The sequence below is a fragment of the Schistocerca piceifrons genome, chromosome 8 (genome assembly GCF_021461385.2).
Source record: "Schistocerca piceifrons isolate TAMUIC-IGC-003096 chromosome 8, iqSchPice1.1, whole genome shotgun sequence".
NCBI lineage: Eukaryota > Metazoa > Arthropoda > Insecta > Orthoptera > Acrididae > Schistocerca > Schistocerca piceifrons.
The window spans coordinates 98,505,737-98,527,343 of NC_060145.1; the positions used below are offsets into that span (position 1 = coordinate 98,505,737).

Here is a 21,607-nt window from a genome sequence, read left to right on the forward strand (position 1 = left end):
CAAGACAATCTTTAGTGCAATTAAAAACAAGAAAGGTAACATTACAAGAGCAATAGAAATTCCAATGTTAAATACAGAGGAGAGAGTTGCAATGGATCTGGGAGATGTGTTATTTTTTACCGGATTTGTCGATACCAAATTGTAAATGTTTTCTTATATTTTTTGTCAGAATTTTTTATTATAATTTGCCTTATTATATGTTAATTTACTTATATTTTTGAGAGTGAAAGCATATTGATTACTATTAGTAATTGTGACGAAGAATATCAAAGAGACTGATTACCAGTGGAAGCTTGTGTGTTGTGTAAAATGTCTTTGACGCTGGAGTCGTCTTTGACTGTACTCAGTCGGCAGTGAACTCTTGGTGTCCATGGTGTTGACGGTAGAACAATGTGCAGGTCGCCGTTATAAATAATTTGGAAGTGAAAAAAAAAAAAAAAAAGAATTATGTTACTATTTTTTTTATATAAACTTTAAGAAGAAACCACATTCGAAAAAATGGTATTTGAAGCACCAAAAATGAGGTGAACACATTGAACCAGGTCATTTCTGCAACCGACAAAACTGCATTGTGGAATCATACTTCCACTAGACAACTGAAGCCAAGACAAATATCGCCTTGTAAACATTTTACGGAAAAGGTGATGTCACGAAATATGTCAAATTTAAGTAAATAAAAAGTAGTGACCATATTTCAGAGTGGATAAGTGGAACGAGTACTTTGAAGGCATCTATGAGAGGGAGGAATTGTCTGATGACTTAGGAGAAGAGGAAACTGGAGTCTATGTGGAAGAGATAGGGGATCCAGTATTAGAGTCAGAATTTAAAAGCTCTTTGGAAGACCTAAGATCAAATAAGGCAGAAGGGATAGATAATATTCGATCAGAACTTCTAAAATCATTGTGGGTGAGAGGCAATCAAACAACTATTCAAGTAGGTGTGTAGACTCTATAAGACTGGCAACATACTATCAGACTTTCTGGAAAACATTATTGACACACTCCAAAGACAGCAAGAGCTGATAAGTGTGAGAACTACCATATGATCAGCTTAATGGCTCGTCCATCTAAGTTGCTGACAAGAATAATATACAGAAGAATGGGAATGAAAATTGAGGATCTGTTAGATGACAATCAGTTTGGCTTCAGGAAAGGTAAAGGCAGCAGAGAGGCAGTCCTGATGTTGCATTTGATTACAGAAGCAAGACTGAAGAAGAATCAAGACATATTCATAGGACGTGTCGATCTGGAAAAAGCATTTGGCATTGTAGAATGGTACAAGATGTTTGACATTCTGAGAAAAATAGGAGTAAGCTATAGCAAAAGATGGGTAATGTACAATACTTCCAAGCACCAAGATGGAATAATAAGATTGGATGACCAAGAATGAAGTGCTCGGATTTTTTTTTAAAAAGAGTGTATGACAGGAATGCAGTCTTTCATTCCTACCTATGTCGAAGGAACAATGATAGAAATAAAAGAAAGGTTCAGGAGTGGTATTAAAATTCAGGGTGAAAGGATACCAATGATAAGATTCACTAATGACATTGGTATCCTCATTGGAAGTGAAGAAGAATTACAGTATCTGCTGAACGGAATGAAAAGTCTAATAACTAAGAATATGGACTTAAAGTAAACCACAGAAAGATGAAAGTAATGAGAAATAGCAGAAATGAGAATAATGAGAAACTTAGCAAAATTGATGATTATGAAGTAGACACAGTAAAGGAATTCTGTCAACTTTGAAGCAAAATAAGCCATGACAGATGAAGTAAGGCGATAAAAAAACAGACTAGCACAGGCAAAAATGGCATTCCTGGCCAAGCGAAGTCTACTAGTATGAAACATGGCCAAATTTGAGGAAGAAACTTCTGAGAATGTACCTTTGGGGCACAGCATTGTATGGTAATGAATCATGGACTGTGGGACATCCAGAACAGAAGAGATTGAAGCATTTGAGATGTGATGCTACAGAAGGTTAATAAGTAAAGAATGAGGAGATTCTTCACAGAATCAACAAAGAAAGGAACATATGGAAGACAGTGACAAGATGAAAGCACAAGATGTTAGAACATGCGTTAAGACAGCAGGGAATAATTTCTTTGGTACTAGAGAGGCAGCTGTAGAGAATAAAAACTGAAGACAAAGATAGATACTTCAGTAAATACAACAAGTAATTGAGGATATAAGTTGCGAGTGCTAGTCTGAGATGAAGAGGTTGTCACAGGAGAGGAATTCTTGGCAGGCACACCAAACCTGTCAAAAAAAAGGTGGGGCTGGGAGGGAGGGAGGGGGGGGGGGAGAGAGAGAGAGAGAGAGAGAGAGAGAGAGAGAGAGAGAGAGAGAGAGAGAGAGTGTGTGTGTGTGTGTGTGTGTGTGTGTGTGTGTCAGCATTTCTGATGCCCCTTGGTAACCAATACACACTTTTTTGTTGCCACCAATGGGTATTATGTGTGGCTATTTTTTCTTTCTATCCCTGCACAGCTTTTGTAACTAACAAAAGCTTTAGTATTGGTTATTGGCAAAGGACATTTTGTCATCCTGTACCACAGCAGAGGAGAGCCACGAATCTACTTAGAAATCTTGTTGGCCTTTATTCATAATTCTGAATGATATTTAATAATCAAATATCTGTTGTAGGATTCTGTGAACTATGACTGCTTAAAATCAGCCAATAAATGAAAGAAACAGCACTACCTGAAAACTGAAATAAAAATTTTATTAAGTAAATATCATACATAGTATAGATATGTGTTTCACATACTACACTGAGTTACTGGTAACACGCAAACAACAACATGTCATCATTCTCTCTGAATACTGCTATTAATATATCTTACAATCTAACAACAGTAATGAATCACAGTTTCAACTAAGACATAATGACTATTTGGTGCCATAGTACACACAGCAAAATGAATTTGCTCACACCAAGTATTCCCCACATCACACACATTTTCATACTTTCCTTACTGTCTTGTACATCTGAAGCCATTGTCTCAAACACACACACACACACACACAAATATATATACATGTACATACTTTACAGTTAACAGAACTGTTAAGTACAAGGTTTGACAATAGAATATTTACATACTAACGATACTGTATACGTGTCAGAAACAATTTGTAACAGAGATCTTTCCTTTTCTCACTTAAAATTTCAAAAAATAATGACAACAAGATTAAAGTTATATCTTAGTTACTTCTGGATAACTGTTTTTGCTAAAGAAGAGTTTTTACAATGAAAAATATAGTCTGAAATACAAATATTGGAAAAAAATACATCTCAGGTTTGACCTGCATTTTATAACCTTTCTAAAGCCATGAAAAATACTGGCATCTGAAAAAACTGTCATACATTTCACTATCACTATAATATCAATATTTTGGCTACAAAAATAAATATTCTGAATCTGAAAATGTTAAATAAATCATAATACAATCCTATAAACCAGTTTCACAAAAGCCACAGGACTTCTCAGTCATGGTGTCAGAAGTAAAAATGTTAAACTGGATGTTACTACTAAACTTTAGAGAATTCATGTGTTTCAGTAGCTGAATTCCATCACTGATGTGTATTGTTTCAATACTGGCAAGATTCAAAACATTTATCACATGGTTTTTACTAGCCTTGGTCATTTTTCACATCTTGCAGGGCAGAAATTGATATGCTTGGTGGGAAGGAAATGTTAGAAAAGTAAAACTGCCAATACAATTGTATGAAAACTAGAGCTGAACAGAATTTCAAATCCCAAATTCTCAAAATTATAATGGGGAACATATACATGCAAAAATATGATTTATTTTATGATAATTTGTGCGGCCTGTCCTCTTAGATGCTTAGAACTCACATATTCATTCAGTTTCATCAATGTTTCTGGAATGTGGCTACATTTTGATAAGGAAGACAATTAGGTAAATACATTCAGTTTGGAAGATCGATGGATTTCTGTAACATTAGGAGATGGAAGAGGAGGAACACTGCAGGTGAACTTCAAGGTTAAAGCTTGAGTGAATGGACATAGGTTAATACTTCTAGCAAGTCGGTGTTTTGACACATCATTTACATTATAGACATAATCTATTTGCACCAGAAACAAGAAATAGAACAAATAATAAAAAACGCATTAGTGAGTCACTGAATAAACCAACTATCTGCCTCAGCAGACACTCAATTCCATTTTCAGTTTGAAATACACTTACTGTTGATTTTATACTGAAATAAATCAGTAAATAGTGAACATACATTATGCAAACACTACCAATATGAAATGCCCCGATTTTGTTGGGCAGACTGCAAATACCACATGACTCATCAGATTAGGTATTCTGAGATTCAGGGATTTGATACTAACATTTCAGCTGGAGCTAAAACTGAAAATCAAATAAATGAACTATTTTTCAGTGCTATTTAAACAATATTACATTATATTTAAACAATATTACATTAGCACAGCTCAGGTTACCTCGTGAGAACACCATTACTCTGTGGATTGACACCAACAACAAGGGGCTGTTGTTCCTTCGGTCTCAAATTGACTATGTCCAGTCCGTCTGTTCCAGGATTAATTTTTAGGCTCTCTGAACTTGGATTCCGCTGTAGATTTGCACGGAGTGGTCTTATTGTTTTCAATTTGGTTGTCCCACTAAAGGAAAAGTTTACACCCAGGCAGCTGTCAAGCGGATGAACTTGGGTGGAGGGAGATGTTGGAGTCACATTTCCACTGTCACCACTGTCATCAACAAGCTTCACAATTGGAGTTGTCAACTCATAGGAACTCTGAGACGGCCGAAGGGGCTTTGGCTTGGATGCCAGAGGGGATTCAGATTTCAATGTAGATGTGTCAGATAATGTTTTAATTGTCTCTGGAGCATTTTGTCTCTCTGTCTTTACAATACCATTTGGCTTAGCCATCTTTTGCCCCATGTGACGGGTGTCTGATGTTTGGGAATAAGCCTTTGTAGGGCCACTGGAGGTAGCAACAGCATTCGGTTTCTGCTGTTTATTATTATTGTGAGTATTGCTGAAAAGTGATGACACTCCAGTGAGACGGGCAGAAAGATTTGGGGAACTAAGTGCAGACTTCAGGGGATAGGGAGTATGTCCATGATGCTGTGAACTCAGCTCGTCGGCAGCAGAACTCGACCTCTGAACTTCTGTGGCTGGTGTCTCAATGACACTTGGTGCTGGAGTTTTAAGCGCTTCAATCTTTGGTTTCTGTGTTGTAGACTTGCGTCTCTCTACAACTGCGACTTGCTGAATTAAGCGCCGTACTTCTCCTGGAATTTCTATATCCTTTCTTGTGTCTACCAGCTCTGAGATGAAATTTCCCATAGTTGTAATGCTCACTTCCAAGCTTCGAACTTGCGCTTCCAGCTTGTTGATGGTTTGTTGCTGTCTGTGGGTAGCACTTGTAGCAATCTAAACAAGAAATTTGATATAAAAGATTTGTATCTTTTACAAAACAACCTAGATGATTGTGGTATGAACAATGGAGAAGAGAAAATACATATTAAAACAAGCAATTGTATTAATATTTAATGCTCGACGTTTGCTTCTTGTTCTTTAGGTAAGAATACACAAATATGCTTTATCAAACAATGGAAACCCCAAAAAGTTCAACAATGGAAAATCCAGGAGGAATGCAACAATATTATGAAAAGAATCAATTTTTGACAAAATAAGGTAACTGGATAGATAAAGAAATCTACTTACCAAGTGGCGGCAGAATACAGATATGAAAGATTATAATTAGGCAAGCTTTCAGAGCCACTAGCTTGTGTGTGTGTGTGTTTGTTCTATCTCTGATGAACACCCTGTTGGCTGAAAGCTCATTTTCTGACAATCTTTTGGTTGTGCCTGTCTGTGAATCACCATCTCTGCTATATGGTGAGTAACACCTATCCTTTTCATAATATTGTTACAATATAAGGAAAAGATAGCTTGCTGTTTACTGTGAAGATGACACATTAAGTTGCACACAGTTGTTCCTGTATGCAATGTAATGTGTTATCTTTACCCCTAAGTAGCAATCTATCTTCTCCTTATGTTGCAAATATGTAACCTTTTAATTGCTCCCTTTATCTATTCTTTCTTTCCAAATTATTTAACCTGTCATCATATATGAATATATGCGCAGTAAATTTGCAACAGTATTAATCCCTCTGTTCACATTCGAATTTATCTCTATTTTTTCATATAATTACCAAAACGTACCTCTTCTTTTGTAATACAGTTAATACAATTCTATAATGCATAAGTGGTTCTGATCAATCTAATACATGTAGCTTTCTGAAAATTATTTTGGAACATTTTGCAAAGTACTACATGAACTTGATGTTTTCAAAAGTGTAACTTCCTTATTACTGTAGTGACAGCAACAAGCGATTGCACAGTTCAGCCAGCCACTGTACTATGACCACCTAGCCAAGTTATTAACCAACAGCACAGGCTGGAAGGTGGCACTGTCAGCACAGTTAGTCAAGCTGCGAGCTTACAGCACTGGCCACTGTACTGCGCTGCTAGCAGACGGATGTGCTGTCCGCCACTGAACTATAAAACTGGATCCCAACAATAGAGGGTGCGAGTTTTGTGTGCAGTTTATATCAACAGTACTTTCATCCCACTGTGTGCCCAATTTAATGGAGACCAGCAGAATTATGGAGCAGAGGCTTCAGATGTGTCCCAACTGCTGTAACTTCACTAGATTTGCGTATAACGCATACTCACACAGACACAGGATAGAACACGCTGATTTGTTATGTGTCAACCAATCGAATGTCAGCAGTTGCTGTTTGTGCGGCGGGATATGCTGTGGTTTCAGTGGTCACCCGATCGACAGACTGTGTAGTGCATTAGTGGGAGCCTTTTTGATAGGATATGTCAATGAGTGCACTGGCCACTCAAGTGATGGAGTGTGTACAGTGTTATTCAGTAGTTGCTCCTCTGACATGTGATGTAATGTGATTAAGTTGTCACCTGAGTGACAGTGTTTTGTAATACTGTCATCATTTCTGTGACTAGTTTCTTATACCAGGAGTGCTAACAATGTTAATTTAGTGATCAATTGTTTCTTTTATGTGCCAGAAAAATGCTTGCTCTGCTTTCTATATAAATTATCCCAAACTATACTGACACATATATGAAGTACATAATTATGCAATAAACCAGGAATTAAATATCTGATTACTGCATGAAAAAAATCGTGCAATTTTAAGAAATGGAATTAAATGTGTGAAATAGTCCTAAATAGGATTATCAGTAATAGTTAAGTCATCGACATGAACAATGAAAATGCCCAGAACATTCATCTAAGCATGAAGAAACAGGTTTTCTTGGTAAAATTGCTCTCAATATTTTTCTAGTGCAATACAATTCTTACTCATGCCTTGTGAAATTTTAATGTGCAGATCACAATCAAGCGAAAGTTTGCACTTTGAAATGCCTATAGCACCCTACTTCAGTACAGGTTATGATATTCATGTCTTGTTTACTGTGGTGGACTTTATCATCTTTTATGTTGGTGCTATTGGCCGGACTCACAAAAAACTTTATTCTTAGCTTTAAAACAAACAGTTGGTATTTCAGACGAAGTTGTATTGTAAAGAATTCAATAGAACTCTTTTTTTTGTACCAAAAAGGGGCAGTAAGTAATCTGGTTTGTGTTCATATTATAATAGCATATAAGCTTATGATAGCTGCAAATGTATTTATATATTTACAAAATAAAACTCCACATATGAATGTAAACATTATAAATTAATCCTCCTAATTCTCCTAGTACCTGTCCAAAGCTCAGAAATAGAAGAGAATATGGAAAGTATTAAGTGCACTGGAAGCACTAAGCGAATGCTGTGGGGTGAGCAGCGGACAATGCAGCAAATGAGGCAAAGCAGGCACATATCTCACACCACAGCCAGGGATCAGTTTGTACATCAGTATGGTTCAATTTGACATACTTTTTCATTGGGCTTATGCTCATGACTAAATTAGCTTATCTGTCAAATATCAGGATGAGAAGAAATAGTCCCAGAAACATTCAAATGAATCTAAGAGTACAAAAGAGGTTACTATTTTGGCATGTCTGATGACAATTGAGGGATGTTGAGAAACGGGATGAAATATGAGATACTTGCCTCCAGTTGTTCTATTAAATTCCTATTTTCCGCCTCAAGTCTATGTACAGTTTCCATGTCTACACGAGGTGATGCCATCTCCTCCTTCAGTACATGGTACTCTACCTCATAATCATGAAGTTGTTTTGAAACATCACTTGTGAAAACCTGCAACAGTAATTTAGAATCACACATAAGCGACACTAGTACCTCACAATCGATTTACAGTAAATTTGTTGCTTATAACACGTTAACACTCTGCTTAGGTCATATATTTATTTCACTTTTCTACTTAATTGTAAAAGTTACTTTGTTTACTTTGCATCACACTATTTTACCACGCAAGTCTGGTGTAAAAATGAGTTTCGATTCAAGTTGATGTTCAGTTTTAATCTGTGATATAATACTATTTCTATAAAGAATGTTTTATGAGTACATAATATCAGCAATCAAACATACATTTTAATCTTATAAAAATGATTTATAAAAATATTGAGACAACATACCAAAGCAACACATAATCCACGATCACAATTTTTCTGAACTACTATTATACACAACAATGTTAGTGGTTGTCATCTCTATTCATGGTGTCCCAAAGTGAATTACATCTAAAAAGTTTGCAGTAGACAAAAAAGATAATCAGTCGCTTCTTCCACTGTGATTAGAGTGTCTTTCTTTTTCAGCACCTATACCAATTTTAAGACTGTGGTGACTGCCACTATACTGAGGTGGTGCAGAAAATACGTGCCACAATACAGATATGAACCTAATATGCTACATAAATTTGATATAAGGAGATACTGATTTAGAAACTGCAAGAAATCTCACCTGCTTCATGATGCGATCAAGAGTACCTTTGTCAATAGAAGGCACCTTTCCTTTTAGGTAGTCCATTATTTCTTCAAAATTATCACAAGCTAATAGGCCTTCCCTGTGTTCATTTAAGAGAGCAACAGCAACACGAACCACAACATCTGTGCTTTCAAAGAACAGCAAATCTGCAAAAAGAAACACTGTAAGTAGCAGCTGTCAGAATAAACAACCTTATCTTACACATGGATCTCATGCACTGCTCTGCCCTTTTTGATTTTCTTCATACTTATAACATTTGGTCAATGCTCGGAGGTCAATTTCCTAAAATAGCATAACTCAGTTCTCAAAAGAACCTTAAGAAACTGCCCTTGAAGATTAGGAGATTTTCCAGTGCTTTTAAGTATAAAGCATATGTAGACTGTCAACAAATTCATTGGTAGCTCAGTGTGTAGTTTAACTGGACTGTAATCAGAATGTTTGTGAGTCAAATCTCACAAGTAGCATGCTTTTGTAAAATTCCATATTTATTAAGAAATGGAAATGTTAATTAACAAATATGGAATCATAATAAAATCTTTTATTTTTTTATTGCTGTATATTAAAAATTTGTACAGAAGCAGAAAACATTAAATAGAAAAAGCAAATACTTGATGTAAATAAATTTTTTTTCGGTTAATGAAAGGGCATTTCACATATCAGTATAATTTTAATTTATTTTCAGATGACCAACAATCAAAATTAAAAAAGATGTTTCTATTAAAAACTATTGTTCCTTATTTGATAATTAACATTTTTGTTTGTTAATAAATAAAGAATAAAAAAAATAAAAATCATACCATGATAGTGAGATTCAGATCAGTGACCTTACGATTATAACCCAATTACACTATTCACTGAGCTACCAACAAATTCGCTAACCTACAAATGTTTGGTACTTAACAGCATTTAGAAATCTTTTCATCTTCGAAGGCCAATTTTTAAGTTATTTTGAGAAATGCATTGTACTACTTTAGGAAACTGGTGTCCAGGTGCTGGATGTTCAGATCCTATATGAAGACATTCAGGGAGGACCGCTCTGTATGGTTCCCTTATAAAATACACTGTATCTCGAATAAATGCTAATGGCCTTGCCGCAATGGTAACACCGGTTCCCGTCAGATCACCGAAGTGAAGTGCTGTTGGGCTGGGCTAGCACTTGGATGGGTGACCATCCGGTCTGCCAAGCGCTGTTGGCAAGCGAGGTGCACTCAGCCACTGTGAGGCAAACTGAGGAGCTACTTGATTGAGAAGTAGCGGCTCTGGTCTTGTAAACTGACATACGGCTGGGAGAGCGGTGTGTTGACCACATGCCCCTCCATATCCGCATCCAGTGATGCCTGTGGGCTGAGTATGACATGGCGGCCAGTTGGTATAGTTGGGCCTTCAAAGGCTTGTTCGGACGGAGTTTAGTTTAGTTTTAGTATCTTGAATACGATTAACCGGGACTTCATGTAACCTGCAAAGGAATTCTAAGACATTGCTTGAAAATGTCAGCTATAGTCAGTCCCTAGTTGCTGGGGTTAATGTTATTTCAGGAGTAACAGATATGGCAAAGCTGTGCTACAGCCTCAGGTAACAAACCAACCACACACTTGAGCAGAAGAAAATATGAGTCCAGTAGCAGTTTTCCATACCACCAGATCCGAGTAGTTATGTGCCACAATTGACTATTCACAGAAGACACGAAATTACAAATTTTAGATGAACCAATAAGATTTGTATCTTTTTGGTGTTTAGTAAAAGCATAAGAAAGGTTCTTTTGGAAATTGCTAGAACAATGATTTGCTTCCAATAATGTCACACATTTAACTATGAAACAATGACTGACAAGACTGAAAATTCTTTGTTATAAGAAGAGCATCTGACTCATTAAAAATACAAATATTTATTCTTAAGCAATGTTAAGGAACATACCAACTCATGAACAGGGTGACTCAAAATCATTTGGGAAAAAAACTGTCATTGTGATACAAGTCTGAGCATTTTGTGGGCCACATAGAGTGTAAGAACTTCTGAAAAACAGGAAAACTATTTGGCTATGATGATGATGAGTGGTGGAGTGATGATGTCAAATTTTGGGGGGAAAAGAAGGATGAAAAATGACATTTGTAGCTTATGAGGCTCTAATAAACAGCAAATTGATAGAGTATTGATGTCAGGATGACACCCCTCAAGTGTTGTCAAGCAACACAATAACTTTGCAAGGATGTTGCCCTCTGATTCCGAACATTTACTGCACAAAAAGAGCAAGAAGCTTTTCAGAGCAGGAAAAGCATTATCAGCCAAAAGTTTTGGCACAAAACAGGTTAGTTTAAAATTATTATCTTATGCTTACACTACTGTTTAAATTTTTGTGTGATGGTTTATTCTGAAAAGCATAGATAGCTACACATGAAAAATATGACACACTCAGTTGCAGACAAGTACAACAAAAAGATTGTTACATGTTGAGCTTTCAGCCAAAACCTTCTTCAGAAAAGAAAACACACACACATTCACACAAACAAGCACACCTCTTGCACATGATCGCTATCTCTGGCTGCTCTGACCAGAACGCCACTGGCAGCGGCCAGAAATAACAGTGATGTGTGCATGAGGTGTGCATGAGATGTGCTTGCTTGTTTGAATGTGTGTGTGTTTTCTTTTCTGAAAAGGGCTGTGACCAAAACTCAATGTGTACAGCCTTTTCATTGTGTCTGTCTGCAACTGAACATGTCTTTACAGTGGGTACCGGTCTATCATTTTCATAATATTGTTGGTATTCCAAACTGGACTTTCCACTGTTTGATGTCTTACTTTTGTTGAGCGGAGCATGTATGGGACTATAATGTACAGAGTGTTCCACTTAGCTGTTTTACCACAGAGCACTGAAACTTTTTTTGCCACATGATAGTCTGCAAAGGGCTAAGTACTTTACTCTGTGGTTAATGTTTGTAATTTTTTACCTACCAAGATACTGAAACTAATGTAATGATGTACAATTTTTAATTCCAATTCAGAGTCCTCACGGGAAGAAGGACTTGTCAGCTAGAATGCTTCTCATTGTTTGTGTAGTGACATTTTCTTCTTCCATCCAGTACTGTGCCACCCTGGATCACACTAGATCTGTGAGTGCATGTAGGCCTGCAAGCTAGTGGCTACCATACCGAGCCTAAGCATCTCTGTGTCTGCCAGGGGGCAGTTTGCATTGAGCAGCTAACAAGCTACTCTTGAGCTGCTCAGAGCACCATTCACGCTAGCAAGTAATCAGCTCATTAGATGTCAGGTTGCCAGTGTGTACTCATCAATTTGTCCAACCAACATCACCATTTCACTCATATGCAGGTCATTAACTACCTCTATTATGTTAAATAGCTGTCAGTAAGTCTAATTTATTCCAGCATAGACATTTAGGTAAAAAAAAGAAGAAATATAGTACTACTTCCAAACTATAGCTTGGCATTGGCATCTTGCTGGCAAGGGAAGGGGGGGGGTGTTGAGGGGGGAGGGGTGTGTGTTGAGGGGGGGGGGGTCGGGGGGGGGGTGCAGGGAAAGCGGGTATTATTTACTTCAGGAAGAGAGGGAGAGGTGGTGTGTGGCAGATAACAAGCTCTGCCTCCACATATTGTAAGTACGTAGCACAGTGCAGGCACCACAAACTTGTGTTTTGAGCTTTCACGAGATTCTAATAACTGGCTTTCTTTTCCAAACTGGAGCAGAAGGTAACCCCTTTGATGGGCCACCCACCACACCATCACTCATTTCCGAAAACATCACAATGAAAATAGTGCAACAAAACACAGACAGTGACAGCACAGCTTAGCGACAAAGCAGACAACAACGCAGTCAACATCAGATAATGGTATGCTGCACAGTTGGCAACAAACATCTGTAAATCTCTACAGCACAAAGTCTCCCGTCTGCTGCTGATCAGATCTGGGGAATCCCCTTGCCAAGTTCCCACATAGTGTGTAGCATCAGTTATTGAATATGTAAATTTGCTCTTTCATCTCATACTTACAGATATTAAATCTGTACGCTGTGCCATGTATACAACCTGAATCTTTGGCTTTGGCTGCTAGCAATTCACCTTCTGAGATAGAGAACAAATGGAGTATCTAATCTTATCTCACCCTGTTCACAACTCTATCCAACCAGTAAGGCTGAAATGTCATCAGTCAGCTAATGACTTGAAAACCATTTGGATACAATGCTAATAACAATCATTTTCGGTATCACCACCTTTCCTTCCCCATCCCCAGTCCCATGCCTAAGGATGCTAGCCATATCTTACTACCAGAGTTTTTGCAGGAGGTAAGTGATACATGTGTGTATCAAGTTTTGTTGAACTTGTTTCACGCATTCCACACTTATACTTGACATGTAACATACTTCCCACATCCACACTTACCAACCCCTAAGGATGAAATTATGTTGCAACTGCCGCCATTCAGCTTAGTGACACCAAAAACTATGGCTTTGACACTAATAATAGTTATTTTCAATTATTTGTACTTGTCACGATCCCCTGCCCCCACTCCTCCTCCTATCCACTCCTAGCAGTGCTACGGATGTCCCAGCCCCCTTCCATCACACTAGTATTTTTTTTCCTAGATATTAAGTCATATTAATTCCAAGTTGGTTGAAATTCCTCCATGTGTTCTAGGATTACGCCTACATGCCAACCTGTTTCATCCCCTATGCCTCCCCCTAACCCTAAGAAAGCTAAGGGATGTCCTAACCCCATAGCATTTTTTTCAGATAATCAGTCATACACCTAGCAAGTCTTGGTTGAATTTTTTCCAAGCACTGTACAATTATGCTCACATGTCATTAATGTCTACTGCTTTCAATGGGAAGTCCAGGCTGGACTTTCTCATTCGTATCAGACACAGTCACAATGGCCATGTGTGTGTGTATGAGTAGTGCTTGTTTGAGTACGTGTCTGTTTTCCACTTTGTTAGAAGGACTTTTTCTGAAAGCTTAAATTTGGCAGTCTTTTTCATTGTGCCTGTCTGCGACTCAAAGTCTTCTCTATGTGGTGAGCATGAATCTATCGCCTTTCCACATCACTATCATTTTTGTATACATAGACCTCTCCTGGCGAGATTATGGCCACGAGGCCTTCCTCTTACATCTAATCAGCCTTGTTCCTATTTTTTATAAAGGTAGTCAGACATATTTCAGTTCTGAAGCTACTTGCTTACCAAAGATTCTGACCACAAAGCCCAGAGGAAACTGCGAAGCAAACAATGTTAGGACCCACGGCGCCGCATAGAGTGTTGGTGCTATATCGTGTGTGTCAAAATGTGCATACAGATCAGGTAATGTGTCACGCAGAAGGCGTGATATCTGATAGAGTTGCACTTGCAGAGCACCCATGTCGGGAACATACTGGCGACGCATGCCACGCTGGAGCATCAAGTGTCGCAACATCAAGAAAGCACACTCTTCTGACATCTGCAACAGAGGAAAAGACAAATGTATTTGCTAGTGATATTCTTAAGGCAACAGTTACGAAAAGAAACAGAATCATGCTGTATAAAAATAATTAGAGTTTAGATGCAAGTTTCCACTTTGCACCAGTTCTACAATTGTTTGTGCTACTTGCCATAATGGAATTCATTGTATGACTGTGTTTAACCCGGTTAGCATGGTGCATTATTGTAAAGTAAGTACTTACTCTGAAGAATGTAGTCTTACTGTTTCAGCACTATTAAGTGTGAAGAATGACATAACAGAAAATAAAAATTTTCCATCTTACAGAGATCAGGCCACTGAGAACTTAAGTCCTGTTCAGTCATCACACTTTCTGTGGAATTCTATAGTGACCCAATTCATTTGTAATATTCCATTAACATGCAATTCTTGCTTTCTGCTTGCCAATACTGTCGACAAGATACAAATAAAAGTAGAAGTGGTGACATAATCCTAGCTTTCAGAACTGTTAGTTTCTTCCTCATGAAGGAGGGATGGATAGGTTGGAAAGATTAAAAAGGAAGGGCAGGTCACTGAGATGCCGGAAGTCCCTTTCACCTCTGCCTTTATCTTGTCCTCTCACTATAGCAGGATTCCTGGGGTCTCAGTGACCTGCCCTTCTTTTTTGATCTTCTGAGCCTATCCCTCCCTCCCTACTCAAGGAAGGAATTAACTGTTCCAAAAGCTATGACTGTATCATCACTTTTACTGTTAAACGTGCCTCCTGGCAGTACTAAACACTTCACCTCCAGAAGGTAAGTAAAGACAGAGTTCTGTCTTACTGTTTCCTTGACTGAATTTTCCTTGGATATAATTCCTCCTTCTTCCTGTTTAGGGCACCGAAGATTTGCTGTAGGTCTGCTGAGATTAGTTTTAGTGATACTGAATGTTCTTGTCTGGCTGTTCTTTCAATTACGAGTCTCCCATTATCCAAATGCCTTGTAAGGGAAGCTGCAGTGTTAACTCGTATATTCTTCAGTAAACTAATGGAGGTCGAATCAATGCCATGTATCTCAAGAGCTATCATGAGAGATTTTGTTGAAATTGGGTCAAATTCTTTCTCAGACTCAGTGAATTCCCATCAAAGTGGTAATTCATACTCCTTACTTAGAACTGAAATTTCATTCACCACTTGCAAATGATCCACTGTGTTATATCCACTTATAAAGCCAACTTGGACTTTGTTTTATTAAAAGCAAATGAAGATTCTATGTAGTTGATGATACTTATAGCAAATCCCCTTTAATGAAGGAAAAGAAGTTGACAGATCTGTAGCTTTTCATGTGTTGCTTGTAGAACAATTGTAGTACTGCCCCAGTTTCAAGAAATTGTCACAAGACCTTCTGAAAATAATTTTGCAAGTTTCTTTTGCACCATATTTTCCCCTAGATTTAAATATTTCTATTGACTTACCATCCTCTCCTGATGGCTTTACTTTCTTCATAATTTGAAGGGCTTTATGCACATTAGAGGCTAGCACTGCTTCCAAAATTTCATGCTGATTATTATCACTCTCCAATCCACATTACTCTCTTAAACCATACAAACATTAAAGAAACATTGGAAATGTGATAAATTTTAATTGCTGTTTACTGTGCCATCTAATGCAATGAAAGTGACAGTTACCTAATGTAAGCTCTGCTTTGATTTCTTCATACGCCTGTTGTTGGCAATTATTTCTATTACCAAATTTTTGTTTTGTTTTCTTACATCCTTTTAAAACGATTTACAAATAGTTTTGTTAACTTCACCATTTTCCATTATTAATTGCCTGGAACTCTCATCCTCTCTTTAGTAGTTTTTTGTTCCATTATCTCATTTTCATTTTCTCGTCTTTTAATTTCTTCACCAATACAACCCCTTTAGCCGAATGTCTATGTACCTTTGTTAAGTAATTGCGTCTTCTGTTTATGTCCGTATAATCTTCAGTTGCCAAGAAGCTGACTTGTCCCTCATTTAATCAGTTAAGCCTACTCATTCTTAAATATTTTCCCATTATCTAAATTTCTGATTATGAATCTGATGAGTTACTGAGCTAAGTATTTCATTAACTAACTACTGAACAAACATTATGGAACACTTTAAGTGCTATGAAAGCAAATGCATCTTACACACAAACTTTTATATGAGATACTCACATGCAATAGGAGAACACCAGCTACAAAGCTAAGGCCCTGACAGTAACCAACTTCTGGATCAAGGAGAGAATAGGCCTTCAATAGGTTAAAGAGTGACAACTGTCCAGGTCCTAGAGGCCTTGAGAAGAATGGATGACTAGGAAACGTTCGTCCTGAAATGCAATTAGTTCTCTATGTGAATGCAAAGACAAATGATAAATAATAACAAACTTTTGCAATTTATGGACGAGAAAACTGCATACTAGTCTCAAAATTTTCATGACTTCTTTATTCTATGTTTCCCTTTTTTTAAAAATCTCATTGCTTCCATAACTTCAATGAGATATTTTCAGATTCTCACCAAGATCTGAGCTTTACACTAAGTTTACAGTTGTTACTAAAGCCCAACAGATACATATTAAACACATGCATATGTATGTAAGTTGTATGCAAGCAAAATTACTTCCAAAATGAAATTACAATGACATAAAGATACAAAAGACTATCACTTATCAACAGACTTAAAAGTATACTGTATTTACTCAAATCTAAGCCGCACTTTTTTTCTGGTTTTTGTAATCCAAAAAATCGCTTGCGGCTTAGAATCGAGTGCAAAGTAAGCGGAAGTTCTGAAAAATGTTGGTAGGTGCCGCCACAATTAACTTCTGCCGTCGAATATATGTAGTGCTACACAGGCATGCTTTGCAGGCACAAAGATAAATACTGGCGCCAAAACCTTGGCGTCAGTAAAAAAAAGTGGAAGACGACCTTTTTTTCTCCGCCCCGAGTTTCGACCACTGCGTTTTCATACATTATTCAACGAAGTAAATACAAATTAAGTATTGTTCATCTTCAAATTTAGCAGCATTTCAATGTACTACGAAAATCCGACTGGCAAGACTGTTTGGGATGGGATGTTTGTCAATATGGCCAACTCTATGTTCTGAATTTTTTCTTACCTGTGAGAAGAGATGGTTGTCAATAGGAACTTTTATGAATTGTGAATCACATGCAATATTCTCTTCGCCATAAGAATAATACGAATATAAACATTTTACCATGTATTCTTTCATGTTTGCTGCTATCTCATTTAAAACCTGTCTGCCTAATAAACTACGAAACTAGAGTGAGACAACAGCAAACGCGGAAGAATATACATATCATGTCATGTTTATATTCGTATTATTCCTGTGCCTAATAGTGATACAGTCAGAAATGAAGCACGGCAATTGACTAGACTTTTAAATCTAAGATGACTTTAATTTCTGTGCAGAATGTAATGTACTAAAGAGGCGTCTGCAAAGATTTTCAAACTGAGAAAAATTTTCGCTAAACTCTCATTCGGAACATCTTCAATCATACGCATTCTGTTATTTGGTTCTTGTTGATCATTATCAAAGAAAGCAGCAGTATAAGTAACAACAAATCTCTTGGCATTGTTTTGCTAATGAGACGATTCCTCTCTCTCTGTCTCTCTCTGTCTTTTTTTTTTTTAATAATAATAAAAAAAACGGTGGTAGCGTGCACAAAAGCAAGCCATGCCACGAGCGGCGACAGGCCGTAAACACAGAAGCAACAAACAATGCATGACACAGTATAGTAATACATTTTTAGCTTAGAGTGACGTAAACACCTATAACAAAGAGAACAGCACTTATCATATCAAAGAAAAATAAGCAATCAATTCAAACCAGATGAAGCACGTGAAAAAGGAAGGGTACCCGTATAAATACGGACGGAGTGCCTGTCGCATAGCAATGGCTACCCTGTATAGCTTAACTGCTAAGCGTACGACTCGAACCAAACTACTGTAGCTGTATCGTCATTCATTCGACCTAAATTGTGCCTCATATTACAATGGACCAACATTGTTTCGATTTGGAGGTGCTGCCTAAAACTTTTCTCTCCCCTTGAATTTCGAGTCTCAAATTTCAGGTGCGGCTTACATTCGTGAAAATTTTTTTTCCTTGATTTCGAGTCTCATTTTTCAGGTGTGGCTTAGATTCGAGTGCGGCTTAGATTTGAGTAAATACGGTACACAAAAGGTGACAGGTGCTACATTCTGCACCTATACCTCTTCTTTGCAAATCATTGTCGTGTATGCAACAAATGTTTAAATGTGTTTGAATTCCTAAGGAACCAAACCGCTTAGGTCATCAGTCCCTCCACTTACACACTACTTAAACTAATTTATGATAAGAACAATACACACACCCATGTCCGAGGGAGGACTTGAACCTCTCGGTTATGGCTCCTACCCTTGTAACTGCCCCCGGTGTAAAACCTGTCCAATGCACCCTCCCACCACCACCTACTCCAGTCCTGTAACCCGGAAGGTGTACACGATCAAAGACAGAGCCACGTGTGAAAGCACCCACGTGATTTACCAACTGACCTGCCTACACTGTGAAGCTTTCTATGTGGGAATGACCAGCAACAAACTGTCCATTCGCATGAATGGACACACGCAGACAGTGTTTGTTGGTAATGAGGATCACCCTGTGGCTAAACATGCCTTGGTGCACGGCCAGCACATCTTGGCACAGCGTTACACCGTCCGGGTTATCTGGATACTTTCCATTAACACCAACCCGTCAGAACTCCGGAGATGGGAACTTGCCCTTCAGTATATCCTCTCTTCTCGTTACCCACCAGGCCTCAATCTCCACTAATTTCAAGTTGCTGCCGCTCATACCTCACCTGTCATTCAACAACATCTTTGCCTCTGTACTTCCGCCTCGACTGACATCTCTGCCCAAACTCTTTGCCTTTACAAATGTCTGCTTGTGTCTGTGTATGTGCGGATGGACATTGTGTGTGTGTGTGTGTGTGTGTGTGTGTGTGTGTGTGTGTGTGTGGGCGCGCGAGTGAGTGTATACCTGTCCTTTTTTCCCCCTAAGGTAAATCTTTCCGCTCCCGGGACGTAGCGGATGTAGGAAGAAGGTAGAAGGTATGGGTGCGGGGTGTTGGTGGGGTCAGGAGGTTGATGGAGTCAGGTGAAAGGTTTTGTAGGGGGCCTAAGGTTCTGAGGATTCCTTGAAGCTCCTTCCTAAAATTCACAAACCCAATCATCCCGGCCGTCCCATTGTAGCTGGTTACCAAGCCCCCACAGAACGTATCTCTGCCTACGTAGATCAACACCTTCAACCCATTACATGCAGTCTCCCATCCTTCATCAAAGACACCAACCGCTTTCTCGAACGCCTGGAATCCTTACCCAGTCTGTTACCCCTGGAAACCATCCTTGTAACCATTGATGGCACTTCCTTATACACAAATATTCCGCACGTCCAGGGCCTCGCTGCGATGGAGCACTTCCTTTCACGCCGATCACCTGCCACCCTACCTAAAACCTCTTTCCTCATTACCTTAGCCAGCTTCATCTGACCCACAACTTCTTCACTTTTGAAGGCCAGACATACCAACAATTAAAGGGAACAGCCATGGGTACCAGGATGGCCCCCTCGTACGCCAACCTACCGTATTTACTCGAATCTAAGCCGCACTTTTTTTCCGGTTTTTGTAATCCAAAAAACCGCCTGCAGCTTAGAATCGAGTGCAAAGCAAGCGGAAGTTCTGAAAAATGTTGATAGGTGCCGCCACAACTAACTTCTGCCATCGAATATATGTAGCGCTACACAAGTATGCTTTGTGGGCACAAAGATAAATACTGGCGCCAAAACTTCTGCATCAGTAAATAAATTTTAAAAAAGGTAGAAGACGAGCTTTTGTTTTCTCCACCCCGAGTTTCGAGCACCGCATTTTCATACATTATCCAACGAAGTAAATGCAAATTCCGTATTGTTCATCTTAGAATGTAGCAGAATTTCAATGTACTACGAAAATCCGACTGGCAAGACTGTTAGGGATGTTTGCCAATATGGCCAACTCTACGTTCCGAGTTTTATTACTACCTGTGAGAAGAGATGGTTAGATGGTTGCTAATAGGAACCTGATGAAACGTGAATCACATGCAGTATTCTCTTCACCATAAGAATAATATGAATATAAACATTTTGTCATGTATTCTTTCGTGTTTGCTGCTATCATTTAAATCCTGTCTGCCTAATAAACTACGAAACTAGAGTGAGACAACAGCAAATGCGGAAGAATATACGTATCGTGTCATGTTTATATTCGTATTATTCTTATGCCTAATAGTGATACAGTCAGAAATGAAGCACGGCAACTGACTAGATTTTAAATGTAAGATGACTAATTTCTGTGCAGAATTTGATGTACTAAAGAAGCGACCGCAAAGATTTTCAAACAGAGAAAAATTTTCGCTAAACACTCGTTCAGAACATGTTCTATCATACGCAGTCTATTATTTGGTTCTTGTTGATCATTATCAAAGAAAGCAGCAGCAGTGTAAGTAACAACAAATAGCAGTCTCTTGCCATTGTTTCGCTAATGAGACGATTCCTCTTTTTTTTTAAGCGGCGGTAGCGGGCACAAAAGCAAGTCATGCCGCGAGCGGCGACAGGCCGTAAACACGCACTATCAAAATGCGACAAACAATGCATGACACAGTACAGTAATGCATTTTCAGCTTAGAGTAACGTAAACACCTATAACAAAGAAAACGGCACTTATCAGATCAAACCAAAATAAGCAATCAATTCAAACCAGACGAAGCACGTGAAAAAGGAAGGGTACCCGTATAAATACGGACGGAGCGCCTGACGCATAGCAATGGCTACCTGGTAAAGCTTAACTGCTAAGCTTACGACTCGAACCAAACTACTGTAGCTGTATCGTCTTTTATTCGACCTAAATTGTGTCTCATACTACAATGGACCAACTTTGTTTCGATTTGGAGGTGCGGCCTAAAACTTTTCTCTCCCCTTGAATCTCGAGTCTCAAATTTCAGGTGCGGCTTAGATTCGGGAATTTTTTTTTCCTTTATTTCGAGTCCCATTTTTCAGGTGTGGATTAGATTCGAGTAAATACGGTAGTCATGGGTCGCTTAGAGAAAGCCTCCTTGGTTACCCAGGCCTGCCAACCCAAAGTTTGGTACAGATTTATTGATGACATTTTCATGATCTGGACTCACAG

At 38.4% G+C, this 21,607-nt stretch overlaps 1 protein-coding gene and 1 pseudogene across 5 annotated transcripts in view; one reads left to right on the top strand and one right to left on the bottom strand.

The window, feature by feature from the left end:
* Window positions 1-2,697: 2,697 nt before the first annotated feature.
* The window catches only part of LOC124711241 (TBC1 domain family member 4), a 485,094-nt gene continuing 466,184 nt past the window's right edge, over window positions 2,698-21,607 (bottom strand). For all 5 annotated transcript variants that reach the window (XM_047241206.1, XM_047241201.1, XM_047241203.1 and 2 more), the window contains exons 16-20: window positions 16,571-16,722; window positions 14,162-14,414; window positions 8,952-9,121; window positions 8,142-8,288; window positions 2,698-5,427 (exon numbers count right to left, since the gene is read on the bottom strand). In XM_047241206.1, the coding sequence (XP_047097162.1) occupies window positions 4,468-5,427; window positions 8,142-8,288; window positions 8,952-9,121; window positions 14,162-14,414; window positions 16,571-16,722 (1,682 nt within the window). In that variant the 3' untranslated portion in view covers window positions 2,698-4,467. The remainder of the gene's footprint in view (window positions 5,428-8,141; window positions 8,289-8,951; window positions 9,122-14,161; window positions 14,415-16,570; window positions 16,723-21,607) is intronic.
* LOC124712721 lies at window positions 10,054-10,171 on the top strand (annotated as a pseudogene).